Source organism: Vulpes lagopus, chromosome 4 (assembly GCF_018345385.1).
Source record: "Vulpes lagopus strain Blue_001 chromosome 4, ASM1834538v1, whole genome shotgun sequence".
In the NCBI taxonomy this organism is placed as follows: domain Eukaryota; kingdom Metazoa; phylum Chordata; class Mammalia; order Carnivora; family Canidae; genus Vulpes; species Vulpes lagopus.
Window position 1 is genome coordinate 113,872,168 of NC_054827.1, and position 17,895 is coordinate 113,890,062.

Here is a 17,895-nt window from a genome sequence, read left to right on the forward strand (position 1 = left end):
TAACAAAATTGGAAGACCTAATCATGTCCCAATTATTACAAATCATTGAGATTCTTTGGATAAACAAAGGAGTCCCTCCTAAATGGGTGACATCATTATAACAAAACACCTTCCATTGCCATATGCTTATTTGACAGCAAAAATTCTCAGAGTTTACATTTACAAAAATTAAAAATAGAAAAGAACTGGCCATGAGCCCTATCTCATTCTAGCAAGTAGTGACATTTATCCATAAGTTCCTTAAACCTTTATTTAAAAAAAAAATCTTCATTTTTCTCATTAAGAAACGCATTTCAGGGGTGCCTGGGTGGCTCAAGTTGGTTAAGTGTCTGCCTTTCGGTTCAGGTCATGATCCCAGGATTCTGGGATGGAGTTCCGCATTAGGCTTCCCGCTCCATAGACAGATCTGCTTTTCCCTCTGCCTCTGTCTCACTCTCTCTCTCTCTGTCTCTTATGAATAAATGAATCAAATCTTAAAAAAAACAACAACCACATTTCAAATATCTTCTACAACTGTCGAGACAATACATGACTTTGATCAAATATGCACTAACAAGAACTAGAATGACACAAAATATTTTTCTGGATTGCATTAATAGCCTATGGTCAAAGGAAATAAAACACATTGTAATTTTTGTTAGATAATCATGACAGAATAACGAAAAGTAAGGCTTAGGCTTTAAATATTAGGGCAAAATTCTGAGGGAAGTGGAATGGAAACATGAGTTTATTTATTTTTAAGATTTTTATTTATTTATTCATGAGCAACACACAGAGAGAGGCAGAGACATAGACAGAAGGAGAAGCAGGCTCTGTGCAGGGAGCCCCACGTGGGACTTGATCCCGGGACTCCAGGATTATGTCCTGAGCCGAAGGCAGATGCCCAACTGCTGAGCTACCCAGGCATCCCGGAAACATGAATTTAAAGAGGAAAAAAGATGTAAAGGTTTGAGCTGATAGCTGTTCGCATACCTTTAAAAATGGATAGGGTACAAAAATAGACATATAGATCAATGGATTAGAATAGAGAACCCAAAAATAAACCCATATTTATCTGGCCAATTAACCTATAACAAAGGAGAAAAATATATAACGGAGAAAAAGACAGCCTCTTCAATAAATGGTGCTAGGAAAACTGGGCAGCCACAGAATGAAACTGGACCACTTTCTTACACCATATACAAAAATAAACTCAAAATGGCTTAAAGACGTAAATATGAGACATGAAACCTTAAGACTCCTAGAAGAAAACATAGGTGGTCATTGACATTGGCCTTAGCAACATTTTTCTGGATATGTCTCCTTGGGCAAGAAAAACAAAAACCAACTATTGAGACAGCATCAAAGTAGAAGCTTTTCTACAGGTAAGTACACCATCAAGAAAATGACAAGACAACCTACTGAATGAGAGAAGATATTTGCCATTGATATATCTAATAAGGGGTTAATACCCAAAATACATTAAGAACTTATGAAACTCAACAGCAAAAATTATCTGATTAAAAAAATGAGCAGAGGATCTGTATATTTTTCTGAAGACATACAAATTGCTAAAAGACACTTGAAAAGACGCTCCTCATCACTACTTATCAGGGAGATGCAAATCAAAATGAGATATCACCTTACATCTGTCAGAATGGCTAGAATCAAAAAGACAAGAAATAACAAGTGTTGGCAAGATATAGAGAAAGAGGGACTCTTGGGGATTGCTGGCGGGAATGGAAATTGGTGAAGTCATTGTGGAAAATAGTATGGAGTTTCCTCAAAAAATTAAAAATAGAACTAGCCTATGATCCAAAATTCCCCTACTGAGTACTGACTCGAACAAAATGACAATGCTAATTTGAAAACATGTTTCTAGCAGCATTACTTACAATAGCCAAGATATGGAAGCAACCCAAGTGTCCATCCATGGATGAATAAAGATGTGGTATATACACACAATGGAATATTATTCAGCTGTAAAAAAAGAAAGAGATCGGGATCCCTGGGTGGCGCAGCGGTTTGGCGCCTGCCTTTGGCCCAGGGCGCGATCCTGGAGACCCGGGATCGAATCCCACATCGGGCTCCTGGTGCATGGAGCCTGCTTCTCCCTCTGCCTGTGTCTCTGCCTCTCTCTCTCTCTCTCTGTGACTATCATAAATAAAAAAAAAGAAAAAAAGAAAAAAAAAAAAAAGAAAGAGATCTTGCCATTTGAGACAACATGGATGCACCTATTGTGCTAAAAGAAGGAAGTCAGGGAAAGACATATACCGTATGATTTCACTCATTTGAGATCTAAAAACAAAACAAACAAATCGAGAAAAAATAAAACAGGGATCAAATTGATGGTTGGGGTGGGTAGGTGAACTACAAGGAATTAGGAGCTATAAACCTTCAATAAGTAAGTCATGAAGGTGGAAAGGACCACATACAGGGACGCCCAGGGGAATTGGAGCCCCTCCTTTGGGTGTAGAAATTACTTAAAAATAAAATCTTCAAAATAAATAATAAAATAAAATAAAATAAAATAAAATAAAATAAAATAAATAAAATAAAATCTTCAAAAAAAAAAAAGGGGGGGGGGAGGCGGGGAAATCCAGCATAGGGAATAGTCAGTAAGGCTGTAATAGCCCTTGATGACAGATGGTGACTACACTCCCTGCAGTGAGCTCTGAGTGTAAAACAAACTGGACGGGCTTCTGTCGCATACCTTTAAAGTGAGGTCATTTTTATCTTGAAATTCGTAGTAGGTTGGCAATTGCACACTTCATAATTGAAACATCACAAAATTTAGATGTCAAGTTTAAAATCCATGGAGGGGTACAGCTGCCCCAAACTCCCCCCAGGTTTGCACAGGCATCAAGGCAGGAGCGGCCCTGGCCTAGGGCGGGCATCACTAGGGGCTCCCGCTTCCCTTCCTCTCATTCCCGCCCCACCCCATCCTGGTTTCCTTATTTAACACCGTTAGGTCTTGATGAGCACCTCTCTAACTCCTTTGATTTATCCACAGGACAACGTAGAGCCTAGGTTGACTCAATGACACAGCCGTGGGGAGCAGCACCCCCACTTCAGGATGAAAAAAAGAGGCTGGTGGGTGGGGAGGAAGGCCCAGTCCCACCACAGCGCTCATCACTACTCCACTTACACAGACCACTGTCTCTCATTCTCCACGGCTGTTTACTTTGGAGTTATTCTGTTTTTCCTCTTCTTTCCTAGTCCCTAATTTTCCAATAGAGTCTGGCCACAGTTTATAAACACAACAGGATGCTTACATACATATTTGTATCTTTGAGTGAGGCTGTCCGTGGGGGCTTACTTAAAAGGAAGCCACGTTTTCCCCCCACTCTGGCTGTTTACTTTTTCCATATGCAACTTTATCTCATCCCTTCCCGGGACTCGGGTGGAGCAGAGAAACCCCCTGAGGGATGTACTATGACCTGGGGTGCTGCTGCTCACAGAACAGGGTCATAGGCCGTAGCAGTTTTAAACTCCACCCCCCCCCCCCCCCCCCGCCGGGCCCCGGCCAAACAGAGGTGGTATCATGTGTGCTCTCCCCACCCCCTATTTCTTTTTCTGTTGAGGGTAGTTGAAGCCTATTTCTCTTAAAAAGGCTAAACTCCCATGTTAAACATGTGAGTGGAAAGCTGACTTGGGTCTGCTGCTTCAGGAAGACTGTAAAGGTTTTTTTTTTTTTTTCTGTTGTGGTTTTCAATCATTAAATCTCACTCCAGTCAACGCTGTTGAACAGGAACTGCTAACAATGAAACTGAGAAAAATAAACACAAACATGAACAAATGACCTTTTATTTCATACGGAGATACAAAGGCAATTGTGTGCAGTGGTCTGATGGGTAGTCCAAATGGTTGGACGTAAATTCAATGATAAATGTCATGATAGCTGTTGGAAGAGAAGGTAGAAGGAAGAAGACTGAGACAGAGAATGCTATAGCTAATAAATAAGAGGAGGAGGAGCTACATGGTCTCAATGCCACCACGAGTTCGTCTGGGCTTCTGTCCCAGGACATGCCATTAGAACTATAATTCTACAGTTACCATCAAAATCTTGAAGTGTATTCTGTGCTATTTTGCATTGGAGTTGTATCAAGGAAATTATTAAAGGAGTTGTAAACTTTGCTCATGGTCTGTCATGGATGTGGCCTTGGAGCTCCATGGGCATTTGGGATGGGTATCCTCTTAAAGTAAGAGGGCTGACACTTTGGTCCCAGTTTTTTTGGTGATGCTACTTGTAATAGCATCTGCTTTTGATCCGAGGAAAATATTCACTAAAAAATGATCTTCCAAAATACAGTAAAAAACAAAGTCAGTCTAGTGGAGTCTTCGGTCATGGAGCTCCATGCCTCACCTCTTCCTGTCTGGAGTGTGTGAAGACTTCAACAACTCACATTTGCACAACGGTGGACCTGACTGAGTAAACACATGAAAAACACATCTCCAATGCTTACATTTATAATAGGGACACATCACATAATTATTAATGAAAGTTTATTGGCTTTCGATATACATCAGGAAATTTTTATTTTTTATTATTTTTTTAAGATTTTGTTTGTTTATTCATGAGAAACACAGAGACAGAGGCAGAGACACAGGCAGAGGGAGAAGCAGGCTCCATGCAGAGAGCCCGATGAGGGACTCGATCCCGCATCTCCAGGACTACGCCTTGGGCCGAAGGCAGGCACCAAACCGCTGAGCCAGCCAGGGATCCCCTATCAGGAAATTTTTTTAAGCGTAAGTTTATTATTTTAAGCTTTATTGTTTTATGATAAAAATACTGAACCAAAACATCAAAGAAAATGGAGCCTCAGTAGCATGATTTCCAACATATTTCCCTGGATAGTTTTTGTTTTTGTTTTTTTTAAGTATATGACTTTTTAATGTAATAACAAAAGCTTCCTAAATTCAATGTTTAGAATTGAATTGTTTCTGACTAAACCCAGAAAATGGGAGCTCATAAAATAAAGGCATGGCGTGGGAAGCAACAAAAGAAAGAAGTGGGGAAAAAGAGACCCTAATACCAAGCTAACTTTGGTTGGTTGGTTTTTTGTTCTGGTCTATATAAGGCAGGACTGTCTCCCTACAACCCTGTAGATAAATCCTAGTGTTTTAGCTATAAGAAAGTTTTAAGAGTTCAGATATACAGATAAGCCAATTTTTAAAAATCCTTTTCTTACAGTATTCTAAAGGCTTTAAAAAGCAATATATAAATCTTCAAAATTCCTACCATCCACATTTCAAGAAATACATGTACACTTTAATAAGGCACTCTTACAACAATAGAACAGTTTTGAGGACAATCATTTTATGTATGCTAGGGCTGGCCCCTCCTTTTGCCACGGGGACAGAGTGGACTGCCTTCCTGAACATAGCCCCCTTCTGTGCATCAATACATACAAGCAGGCACCGCAGACCACTGCAAACCTGCCTACATAGCTGGGTTTATTGATGGGACCCTCCCTCCCGCTGACGAGAGAACTACACCAACAGTACTGCTCAAATTTAATGGTGACATTTTATTTTATTTATTTTTTAATGGTAACATTTTATTTTATTTTATTTTTTAAAAAGATTTCATTTATCTATTCATGAGAGACAGAGAGAGAGAGGCAGAGACACAGGCAGAAGGAGGCCCCATGCAGGGAGCCCGACGTGGGACTCAATCCCGGGTGTCCAGGATCCTGCACTGGGCCAAAGGCGCCGCTAAACCGCTAAGCCACCCAGGCTGCCCTAATGGTAACATTTTAAAACTGTGTCTCCCCTTTGCTAGAAATGTTTCTTTGAACACAGAGCAGTGACTTCTGTTAGCTCCTGCTCATAAAGGAAAACAGTGGAAGAGAACCAATGAGCCCCTGGATACTTCTATTTGACCGATGGGATGGAAACGTAAAGGAATTTCACCTTCAAATGACAACTGAATGCCAGGAGATGACTTGACTTGTGAGTTGTGTGCCTTATGTGCATGTGTTATTCGTGTTGATAGATCCTACCTCCAAGTAACAAGAACTCAAGCCCCACCATCCCTGTTGCTAATTTAAACACCAAAGCTTACAATAGAGTAATGCAGCCTCTAAGACCATAACAACAGAGATTTTAGTGGAGCCTCCACTCTTTCCTAAGTGACGGAAGAAAATAGGGGACAAGAGGGTCGGACAGCCTGAAATACAGTTTCACTATGAAGAGAGGGCAATAGACATCCCATCAGAGTGGGAGGGTTAAAAACGTGGCGTTGGGAGTGTATCAAGTTGAGGCTTTTTTGTGGCTTGGGTCTTTGCTTCCAATGAGTAAAGAAGGACCCAAGAAAGGTCACCGTGAAGAGCTTCTTTCCTTCATCCTTCTGGGCTGGTGGCAATGGATCAATTACTTCCCGTAGAACTTTTTGTTGAGGAGGAAGATCAGAAGGTTGACATTTACTTTAGCTCTATTAAATAATTTCATGACTGCGACTCCTTCATACTGTAGCTGCAGCAGGTCCTGTAAAAACAACATTTTACAGTCAAACAAGTCTGTGGAATAAGAAAGGACATGATGTAGGGAGGGATCCAGAAGGAACAAGGAATGACAAATTTGAAGTGGTGTGAAAAAGAGGCGCCCAACCACAGAACGGTCCACTGCACAACCACCCTGAGAACTCGAGGAATGGGACATGCTGCTCAACAGAATTTTCTGGTACATCTGTATATCAAAATACACAAAACATGGAAAGAAAAAGCAGCATGTTCACTCATCACACATACTTCCTATTTGAAGGCAAGGGGAAGAAGGACAAAATGTTTATTAGGTGCCTCCACTGTGCTCGACATTGGGTAGGCACATCAGAGAGTGTCTTTTTAAGTCCTGATAAAAGTCCTATAGGTGTGATTATCCCGAGTTTAAAGATGAGGCTCAGAGATATTCAGAGTGGCATGGAGTGGATCTGGATCTGGATCTAGAGCCCCTGCTTCTCCCATTGCCCTCTACTGTCCAGAGCACATTTAGGAAGTGAGTAGTCTTGCACGTGAACTTCAGAAGAGACAGAATGAGTCAAGGCACTTGAAAGAACCCAAAGTTCAAACAATGCAACTTCTGGAAAAATTCTAGCAGCTCCATGAGAACGAAGGCCCTGGTGTGTCACCTGTGCCTGACAGAACACCCACACCTGATCCTCATTCTATATTTAATGCGCCTGTGCATGGATCAACATGCTATCGAGGCAGGCTGGTCGGCCTGTGCAATGCTGGTGAGACTAAAGACGTGACAGGATCTTTTTTTTTGGTGTAAGCACCTGAGCATGTGCATCACAGAATCACTTCACTTTTGTTCAGCTACTCATCACTAAGGAGGAAATGAAGAAACACTACCGTGGGTCCTTAAGGAGCTCACAGTCTGGCAGGCACGTGTGGAGGAATAAATGAGAGGACTGGGGGGTAGGCAGCAGGTGCAGAAGCCCAGCACATGTTCAGAGATGGCCCCTGCCCAGGCCCACAGAGCACAGCAGTGAGATGCAGTACAAGGAATGGGACGGAAGTGATGAGGACACACACGGAGCTGTGGAGCCTGGACAGAGCCCAGGAGGCCTTGTGGTACCCTGGTGCTTTTCTACTGCGTAAAGACTAGAAATATTTTGGAATAAAAAATAGGTTAAATTATGTTATAAATGATTCACTGCAGAGTTCTTCCCGAATTTAAAATGGGATTCAGTTTACAAAGATGCAATTTATACACATCTTGTCAGAAATACACTTTTAAGTCCCCAAAATCAAATCATAATGAGAAAAGATTTCAAGCTATTGAATAGGTTTACAATTTTCTACTATCAATACTTAAACATTTTGTTCAACGTCAAGGTACCAGTTCAATTTAGTGCCAACACTAAGTAGTAGCTTCAGATAAAAGCTTTCAGAAGACGTTCAGATCTGCCCGAGCTCTCCAGGGAGTACAGACCAAGTCAGATGCACAGCAGCCCTCAGCTCCTTTCCTGCCTGTGTGGGCGCTGGCTCAATGCAGGTGACCCAAACATGTGTCTTTTTTTACCTACTGTCCACCCCAACAAGAACACAACCACCTCACATATAAAGTTTTCAGTTCTGTATGGTGCATACCCACCTGATAATGCAACATAAATGTCTCCATTTGAACACCCATGAACTTGGCTTTCACTTCAAAGTCTCCAACTTCTTCTGTTGGACTGATTTCAAAGATAACATTTTTAAACCTGTTGAAACATAACATCGTAAGGGTGTGATTTTTTTCATTCTCATATAAAAATATTCTGTGAAATGTAGAAAGAATATTAACAATCTTCAAGGGGCACCTGGGTGGCTCAGTTTGTGAAGCATCTGCCTTTGGCTCAGGTCAAGTTCCTAGAGTCCTGGGATTAAGCCCCACGTGGGGCTCCCTGTTCAGCGGGGAGTCTGCTCCTGCCTCTCCCTCTGCTCCTCCTCCCGCTTGTGCTCTCCCTCTCTCTTTCTCAAATAAACATATAAAATATTAAAAAGAACAAAACAATCTTTCTTCAAGAGTGAAAAGGGGTACCAAATAAAGGGCCAAAATACTTCTACAGGTAGAACAGTGTGTGGCTGCTACTCTAACTACCACATGCTTGGAGACTTGGGGAGAGCCAGGAACCTCTCCCTGCAGCCTTTGCATGCTGTGGGAAGAGGGACCATGGAGGAATGCCACCCTCTGAAAGGATGATGTCACAGGAATTCTCTTGGCTTTTCCCGTGGCCACTGCTTAAATCCAATGGTAAAAGGATAATCAAGGGGAAACTAGACTGGAAGGAGAGGGAGGAAACGATGAATGCATGTTTGAGGATTGTAAGAAGTGTGTAAGTAAACAAAAAGGGGTCAGAACAAAAAGCCATGAGAGGGGGTGCCATAGATACAAATGCACTCAGTACCAAGTACCACCAAAGATACATTGCTATTTACCAAGAATATTTAACGTATTACTCATTCTCAATATGTTATAAGCCCAGAAACTTCAGTGGGGATGTGTTATTCCCTGGGTGATCAAAGCCTGTTGGTCCAGACTTCTAGAATTCAATTATAGAACAGAGCCGAGAACCATGAATGATGTAAAACAGGCCACAGTGAAGCTATGAGAGAGGTCACAAAATCCACACACTAAAACATCCACATCCTACTCAACAGGAGGTCCTCACAGGTCATTCCTTAAAGAGACTTTCTGTGATGATTTTATTTGAATCAGTTTGCTTTGTTATCTGGTTTCTAAGCCTCTAGTAGAAATTAAAAAGAAACCAAAAAAAAAAAAAAAAAGGATGGCATTTAAACAGTAGAAAATAATGACAAAAAGAAGGGAAGAGATAATAAATATGAGACCCGTAAAGTGCATTAACTGCTCTACATAAAAACCCCAAAAGGAGCAGGTCCCCAACTGAAAAATGGAGAAAATACAGATAATAAGCCATGATTCACACACACACTTATACACACACACACTCAACCAGTGTACTACTTCAGGGATATATATACAAGTTAAACTTTTTTAAGCTGCTATTTTTTTTTAATTTTTTTTATTTATTTATGATAGTCACAGAGAGAGAGGCAGAGACACAGGCAGAGGGAGAAGCAGGCTCCATGCACCGGGAGCCCGACGTGGGATTCGATCCCGGGTCTCCAGGATCGCGCCCTGGGCCAAAGGCAGGCGCCAAACTGCTGCGCCACCCAGGGATCCTCTTTAAGCTGCTATTTAAAACAGTATGGCAGTTCCTCAAAAACTTGAAAACTATCATATGATCCAGCAATCCCACTTTAGGGTATATATTCCCTAATACATAGTAAAGAACTAAAAACAGGATCCCAAAGAGATATTTACACTTCCATGCATTCATTCCTCACAATAGCCAAGAGTGGCAAGAAATCCAAATGTACACTGATGAACACACAAACACAATGTGGTACATATACATACAGTGGAATATTATTCAGCCTAAAAAAGAAAGAAATCTGTCCCATGCTACAACATGGATGAACCAAGTGAAATAAGCCAAGTCATGAAAAGACAAGTGCTGTAGGATTCCACTTACTTGAGGTGCCTAGGAGTCAAATACATAAAAACAGGGAGTAGACTGGGTTGCCAGGCTGGGAGAGAGGGAGAGGGGAATGCAGAGCTGTTGTTTAACAGGTATAGTTTATTTGGTAAGATGAAAAGGTTCTGGACATCTGTCACATAACAAGGTGAATATACTCAAAACTACTAAGCTACACACTTAAAAATATAGTTAAGATGATAAATTTTATGCCTTGTGTTTTTTATAATGAAAAAAATGTTAATACTCTGGAAATTCCATTTTTAGGCATCTATCATAAAAAAATAATCATAGGTAAAACCAAAGATTTACATATAAAGGTGTACCACAAATGTAATCATGTAAAAAGTAAAATAAACTTAAATGTCATACAGTAGGTGAATGGTTAAATTTTAACTACAACATGGAATATTTTGTGGCCATTAAAAAGCATGCTTTCAAAGAAGGTGAAAATCCTCAAAATGTTACAGGAAAAAAATGGGGATACAGGGCTATATTTACAATTTATGTTAAAAAAATAATAGGCAGATAAGTTTTTTAAGATTTATTTATGATAGACATTGATTTATATTCTTTCATTGTTTGATATAACTCCATTTTAAAAATCAGTTTTCTTTTCTTTTTCTTTTCTTTTTTTTTTTTTTTTAATTTTTTTTTAAATTTTATTTATTTATGATAGTCATACAGAGAGAAAGAGAGAGAGGCAGAGACACAGGCAGAGGGAGAAGCAGGCTCCATGCGCCGGGAGCCTGATGTGGGATTCGATCCCAGGTCTCCAGGATCGCGCCCTGGGCCAAAGGCAGGCGCCAAACCGCTGCGCCACCCAGGGATCCCTTCTTTTCTTTTTCTAAGATTTTATTTATTTATTTATGAGAGAGACACAGAGAGAGAGAGAGAGAGGCAGAGACACAAGCAGAGGGAGAAGCAGGCTCCATGCCGGGAGCCCAACGCGGGACTCGATCCCGGGACTCCAGGATCATGCCCTGGGCCAAAGGCAGGCGCTAAACCGCTGACCCATCCAGGGATCCCCAATAGGTAGATAAATTAAGTGGATGGTGCCTTTTCTTTTTCTTCATGCTTTACCAATTTCCAAAGGTTAACAACAAATACAGATTATTTTAGGATCAGAAAAGTTAAGTTTCTTTTTAAACAAAGTTGTTGTTTTAACAGACACAAAATCTCAAAGCTCAGCTTCATAAGGTCACAGGGCCGATTGAGCAGGTATTAATATTGCCTGCTAACAACAGCCAGGCCAGATCCAGAGACCTTGTACAGAGCAAGCTGGCAATCCCCAGGAAAGAGAATGAGGGTAAGTCCCTGATCCCCAGCCTCAGGTGGAATAAAGTAAACCCTTCTTCTTGTTATTCATATTTATTCTTGGTTTAGACACAAGGAGAAATAAGAAATGGTGTCCGCTTTAAAGAGGAAAAATTAAATTGGGGCCCACACAGGTGTGAACACAGCCTGGGGCAAATATTCTACAACAAAGGGGAAGAAATACTTTCCCTTTTATGATGGACAAATTTAAGTCTGGCTATTAGGCCTAATGTTTCACCTCAATAGTTAAATAAGTAGATAGAAAATATGAAAACAACCATCCACATAACAGAAAAGGCAGTAAGATAATGATGTGATAAATGCAGAGATAAAGTCAATGTATAAGACAAAGTAAAGAAGTAAATACTCACTGGTTCACTTGCAGGTCCTCAATTTCCAAAAGGACTCCTTTTTCATGTAGTCTTGCTGCTGTGTATTTCAAAGAAATCTTTTTGCTTTTCTTTCCTTTCATTTCCCTAGGCTTCTTGGAAACCCTGTAAAAAAAAAAAAAATCACACCATATCACTTTCTATCTGTAATTGTGTACTACAAATCTCTTAGTAGTTCAAGGATATGGGGTCAGAAAATGGACTTCCCACATATAAGCCTAAGTAACAAACTGATTCTAAAATGGCAAATAAGTGTTAGGATTAGCCTGAGGAATCTCTCTGTAAAACAGGGTAAACATTACTAAATTGCTTTGCCTTTAATTATATTTGCAAACCCACCATGAATTTGAGAGTCACCTGCCTGGGTCCCTCTCAACACCTAAACACCTACAAGTTAGCTATAAAGGCTTCTAACACCAGCCTGAAGGAACTGTATTGAACCCCAAGAGAGTCGCTGTAAGCCCCCTGGCTTGGCAGGTCAAAAATAAGTATCTCAGAGTAAGTAATTTTTAAAAGACTTTATGCCTCCAGTGTAGTAAATACAAGGAATGGGAAAAAGGAAAAAGATCTTAGGAGGCTACTGTGATAATCGAGGTAAGAAGTGATTTTCAAAAACAAGCAAAGGAAGAAGAGAGATCCCTGAGAACCAGAGATTTGGGACTCCCAAAGGAAGGGTCTCATGAAACAGGGCAGGAATGCTGGTACAGGAGTCAAAGGGAACTGCTATGGAAGACAACTGCAATATCTACAGAAATTACAACTGTATAAAACCTTTGACCCAGTGATTCCATGTCTAGGAATTTATCTTCAAAAATATTCTCACATTTGCAAAATAATCTATGTACAAGAAGTTATTTGGTGCAGAATTTTTTAATAACTGGAAACACAAATATCCATCATCAGAGAACTGACCACATCAATTGTTATATCCATGTGTGCAATGGGATACTGCACAGCCATTAACACAGAAAGAAGGACCTAGCTCTCTGCTTAGAATACCTAGAAGCAATGACGACCCTGTACCAATGAGCACATCTAATGTCTAGATCTTGGTTTCTAAACACCATTCATTTGAAGGGGCCAGCAATGCTTGGAAAAATAGCTAATTCCAAGCCTGGGAGGGAAAAGTACAAGTTGAACCAGGAACACCTATGCCTATATAAAGTCAGGAAGTGGTCACAAAGAGGAGATGTCAAAAGATCACAGGAGCCCTCTGTAAGCCAGGCCTGACTTTTATCCCTGCATATCAGCCCTGCCCCACCTCAGTCTTCCAGGGAGGCAAAGAGAGAGCCAGAGTGCAGGTGGAAGAGTAAGGAAGCCAGAGAAGGTAAAATGTCCAAAACAGGTGAATCTAGATGAAGGGCGAATGGGTATTTATTATTCTAGTCTCTCAATCTTTCTCAAATTGGAAAATTCTTAAACTGAAAAGTGAGAAGAACAAAATAAACTAACCCTAGTCAGTACTACGGATAGAACTTGCACCTATCAACCCATCCCCCTGGGTTCTCAGTTTCCTTCCCTATAAAACAGGCATGTTGCTGGGTGTAGCTGGTGCCAGGAAGGCCACATCAGATTTTCATTGGTGACTGGAAAAAAGCTGGAGTTTGGGATCCTGTGTCCCCAGGTGGTGTAGAGAGAGGCCAAGAGATCAAAATATCTATCATATTCCTTAAGTGATTGTGAGGCACATCTGGGTATGGGGAGCACTAACTAACTTCTTTCCATGATTCTTTCATTTCTAGGGCCAAGAAGATCTTTTAGAACAAGGGCTGCTTAGAAATAAGCACCTTGAAATCTCCCCTACTTAATTCATTTACATTATACAACAACAAATGGAACTAGTAAATCATGCAAAGAATTAAAAGCAAAATAAAGAATTAAAGGAATAATTAGACCCAGCATGTTTTAAGTAAAAACTTCCAAGGTCACTTCCATTGCCTCTACTTCTTTTCCCCCCTGATATCGATTCTTAAAAAAAAACAAACAAAAAACTCACTTGCCCTTGCTGGCCAAGTTATCCAAGCAGGTTTTGATGTAGCTTTTATAGTAATCCACTTGCTCTCCATAGAAGGTGGCCTTCGAGTTCAGAGCAGCATACGTTTGTTGCAATTTCACCAGTTCAGCCTTCCTCCTCTGTCGGTATCTCCGCTGATTCCGAATGTCCTAAGACACAATCATTGAAATTAGGAAAATGATGGTAGGTATCACATGCTTCTTGAATTGTCCATACTGGAGCCCAGCAGTGCTTAGCCCTGCTTGCATGACCACACTTTCTTAACAGGAAGCAATTTATGTTAAAAAAAATTAGCAAAGAGGGGGATCCCTGGGTGGCTGAGCGGTTTAGCACCTGCCTTTGGCCCAGGGCGTGATCCTGGAGACCCAGGATCAGGTTCCGCGTCAGGCTCCCAGCATGGAGCCTGCTTCTCCCTTTGCCTGTGTCTCTGCCTCTCTCTCTCTCTCTCTCTCTGTGTGTGTGTCTCTAATGAATAAATAAATAAAATCTTAAAAAAAAAATTATTAGCAAAGAAATTCAGATCTCATCAGTCTTTTTCCCCATCTGTATTTTCTAGAGGTAGAGAAATGTGTTACTTTTACAGACTTCCACATTCTTAGCATTTACTTGCAAAGCTGCCTTAAATCTCTTAAATATGTTGTCAGGAGAGGGAAGAAAACACCATTTTACCACCTCAATCACCAAGCTCCCTGATGGGCATGGTACCTCCTTACTGGGCCAGCAGTGAACATCTGCACTCTCAGCCTGCACCAGGGCCCCTTACTTGTGAAGATGCACACAAATCAAGAATTCCACGACCAACTTGATGTAAATTTATACATCACAGTAATCACTAAAAAGATCTAGAGGAATTCTCTAAGGCCAAAGACAAACCGAGACACAGGAAGCTCTAGTTAGGGTCTTTTCCCTATTGATTTAGGCCATAGAATAAGTCATCAAAGGGCAGGCCAAAATCCTGGTGTTGGAAAAGTCAAAAACAATTCCTCAGAGAAGAAGACACCAATCTGCCTGCGCCCTGAAGGTTTGTTGTCATCTGAATAGCTACTGTCACTTCACAAGCCTCTGAGACTGAGTTTACACATGGCCAAGCCATCACTGTCCCCCATATGTAGTACCTTGGCAATGTCATTGATCAGCTCCTGGTATCTGTTCTTTGGGTCCACTGTCCCCAACTCTGTTAGCTTCTTCAAGCCTGACTGGATTTTATCCTTCTTCTCCTGAAGGGTGAGGTTACTGTCTTCCTTCACAAATTTTGACTTTTTCATCTTGTCAGGAGTTTTGGCATCACGAATAGCACGTCTCTGCATGGCCCTCTGATGTTCTGCTTCCTAAAGATACAGAAAAGAGAAAGAAGTTGCTGGCAAGTCCACCACACTAATCCAAAACTTCAATCTACAGAGCATATCCACACGTGGATTTATACAGCTGTTACACTCCATTCTGGAAACAAGGGAACAAACCTGCCCTCTGACAACTGACAGAGAAACTGCATGGAGCACAGGCAGATCTCTTTTCATCTAGAGGAGATAACATTGATGAAGTCACATGGCCTCTAGGACTTCTTTCCTGGATCCTCATGTAGAGTTGGAGATTGGGATCCAGTGGCTACGAAATCCCTCGTTTTTTTTTCTATTACATTTTGGGACATGAGAGCTATTTAATTTTACTTGAAACACAGCTTTATCCATTGGTGAATGTTATAACCACACCAAGCAATACTGGTGCTCAGTCAATTCTTGCTAATGCTTTTTGCCATGTTGGCCAGGCTGAATCATGCTGAAGGCTTCCCTTTGCTTCCAAGCATGCTGCAAATGCCAGTATCTACAGAATGAAAAGTCCTGTCCTTGATTCTTCTTTCCCAGTCAACATCCAACATTTGCCCATTATGTCCCTGCCAGACATGACCCACACTGCTGGTCCATTCTTTTGTTGCTTTCTTTCTTCTTTAGCTCCTTGCAATCTGGCTTCTACATCTCCACTCCCATGGCCAATTATTACCCGCCCCCCACGCTGAATCTAGTGCTTTTTCTTAGTTGTCACCTCACTCGTACCCTCTATATTTTCTCCTTGCCTTAGGCATGATTTTGGTACTTCCAAGTGACCTGTGGTAGTTTCTAACTGTTCATTCTCAATACTTCAGTGATCACCTCTATGCTGACAGATCCTAATCTTCGTGGCTAAGGCTCTGGTCCACATTTTGAACTATTTGTACCAGGATGCTCACATTTGGAATGCCTTGTAATTCTTCCCAAACTGGAGCAACTCCTTCTCCCAGATCACCCTTCTCTCCTAATGTCAAGACCACTCTGCCTCACAAAACATGAAGAGCATAAACCCTGGTGTTAGACAGAACGTGATCCAAGTTCTGCCACCACAAGCAGATGATCTTGGGCAAGCTATGTGATCTCTAAGGGTCTTAGACTCCTTGTCTGTGAAATGGACAGGAATAGCAGGAGAGGATGACAAGACTCACCTCATCTGTGGAAGATGGGAATAGCAGGAGAGGAAATGAAAGAACACAGGTGAAAGCACCAAACTAACAGTAGGCTCTCATTAAAGACTGGTTCCACATTCTCTGCTTCAAACTTCCTTTCAGGTTAAACAAGGTGCAGTATCGGCTACGATTCTTTTCTTGCCTCTCACACACATCTAGTCAATTACTAATCATAGCATCTAAAAGCTGAGAATTCATTAAAAACAATGGTTTTCAAAGAGTGCTCAGCCATAAGGGATTCCCACACGATCCTGAAGTCCCAGAGGGTGGGGCTGCAAGAGCCCCATTCCTGGTGCTACCAGAGTAGCTCCCATTTTTCCTGCTTTATACTTGGGCTTCCGAGTAAACACTCATCTAACAAAAAGGATTCCTGTGCTCAAAATTTGAAAATGACCTACATTTCACATTTTACAAATGCAAAAGAGGTGTCTTAAACATGAAGTGCATCATCCATCCTTCCCACTGCTGAGCTGCACCCCCCCAGGCCCCCCAGCCAACAGGGCCTGGGACTCTATCACACATCTAGATTGCTCAGCTCTTGTCTGCTCTGATAGCACTGCCTAACTGATCAGTACTAAATGGTCCCGCAGTTACAAAAGCTCTTTACTCAGGATCTGTCTGATCCTACTTCATTTGTTCTCATGTCTTACTCCTCATGACTCGCCCTCACTACATCTTCATTCTAGATATGTCAGTCTGGTCACATTGTGCCCTTCCCTCCTTCATCCTCTGCCTGTGGGAACTCTCCTGCTCATGACGCCTCTCGTCGTCTATGCACAACCAGACCCATCCCTGCCCTCTAAGGGAGGCTTGAATCCTGCTTCCTCCTGATGCTCTGCTCCTCACTGGCCTCTTTCCAGAACTGCCGCATTTGGTTTTCTAATTATTTCAGGTACATATACCACACTTCTCCAACCAGATCATGAGTCCATTGAGTTTTGGAGTCACATCCTGTACTTTTCTTCTATCTACCAAGGCACTTAACAAAATTCTAATGATATAATATTTGATAGATTCCTAGACAGACTCGCTGACTCTGCTTAAGTAAGTCAAATTAACACACACAGACTGCAGGTTATGTGCCTTGAGCCTCACACCCTAAGAGCACCTGCCTCTTGATGTAGGTGCCAACAATGTTCTCAGAGGGCCCTAATCACCACCTCACCCAGCTCATGCACCAGCTGCTGGATTGGATTGCTGTGTTCTAGTCCCCGCTGCAGGTTGCTACCTCCTAGTATCTGGGTCTTACCTCCATGTTGAACCCCTGACTTTTTACCTGTTCACTGGTGGCTGGTGTTTCTAGGATTTCAGTCAAGGTCTCGCCTGGCTGGAACCGGATGACATCCACAATTAAACGTTTCGTGCTGAAAGGAGATGCGGGAAGAGTGTAAAATCACCAGGTGTTCCGCCTTCCTCTCAAATGGAGCTAGGCAGCCGCAGTACACATGCCATCTCACAAAGGTCCCACTGAGTAGCTGCAAACACAAGGCACTCCAGGGCCCAGGTTTATTTATGCAATAACAACAGCATGGGTACCAGGGTTAGGATTTCTCAGGTGTAAATCTCACTTTAGCATCTTATTAGCAAATAGGGACATAAGTCTTGTGCTGAGGATAATAGATAAAGAGACCAGAACCACGAGGGGCTTAAAAGG

At 41.6% G+C, this 17,895-nt stretch overlaps 1 protein-coding gene across 1 annotated transcript in view; it reads right to left on the bottom strand.

Moving 5' to 3' along the window:
• Positions 1-6,238: 6,238 nt before the first annotated feature.
• IQGAP1 (IQ motif containing GTPase activating protein 1) overlaps positions 6,239-17,895 on the bottom strand; it is a 106,725-nt gene continuing 95,068 nt past the window's right edge. The window contains exons 33-38 of the mRNA XM_041752036.1: positions 17,518-17,605; positions 14,863-15,075; positions 13,730-13,896; positions 11,716-11,838; positions 8,080-8,188; positions 6,239-6,468 (exon numbers count right to left, since the gene is read on the bottom strand). Of these exons, the coding sequence (XP_041607970.1) occupies positions 6,355-6,468; positions 8,080-8,188; positions 11,716-11,838; positions 13,730-13,896; positions 14,863-15,075; positions 17,518-17,605 (814 nt within the window). The 3' untranslated portion in view covers positions 6,239-6,354. The remainder of the gene's footprint in view (positions 6,469-8,079; positions 8,189-11,715; positions 11,839-13,729; positions 13,897-14,862; positions 15,076-17,517; positions 17,606-17,895) is intronic.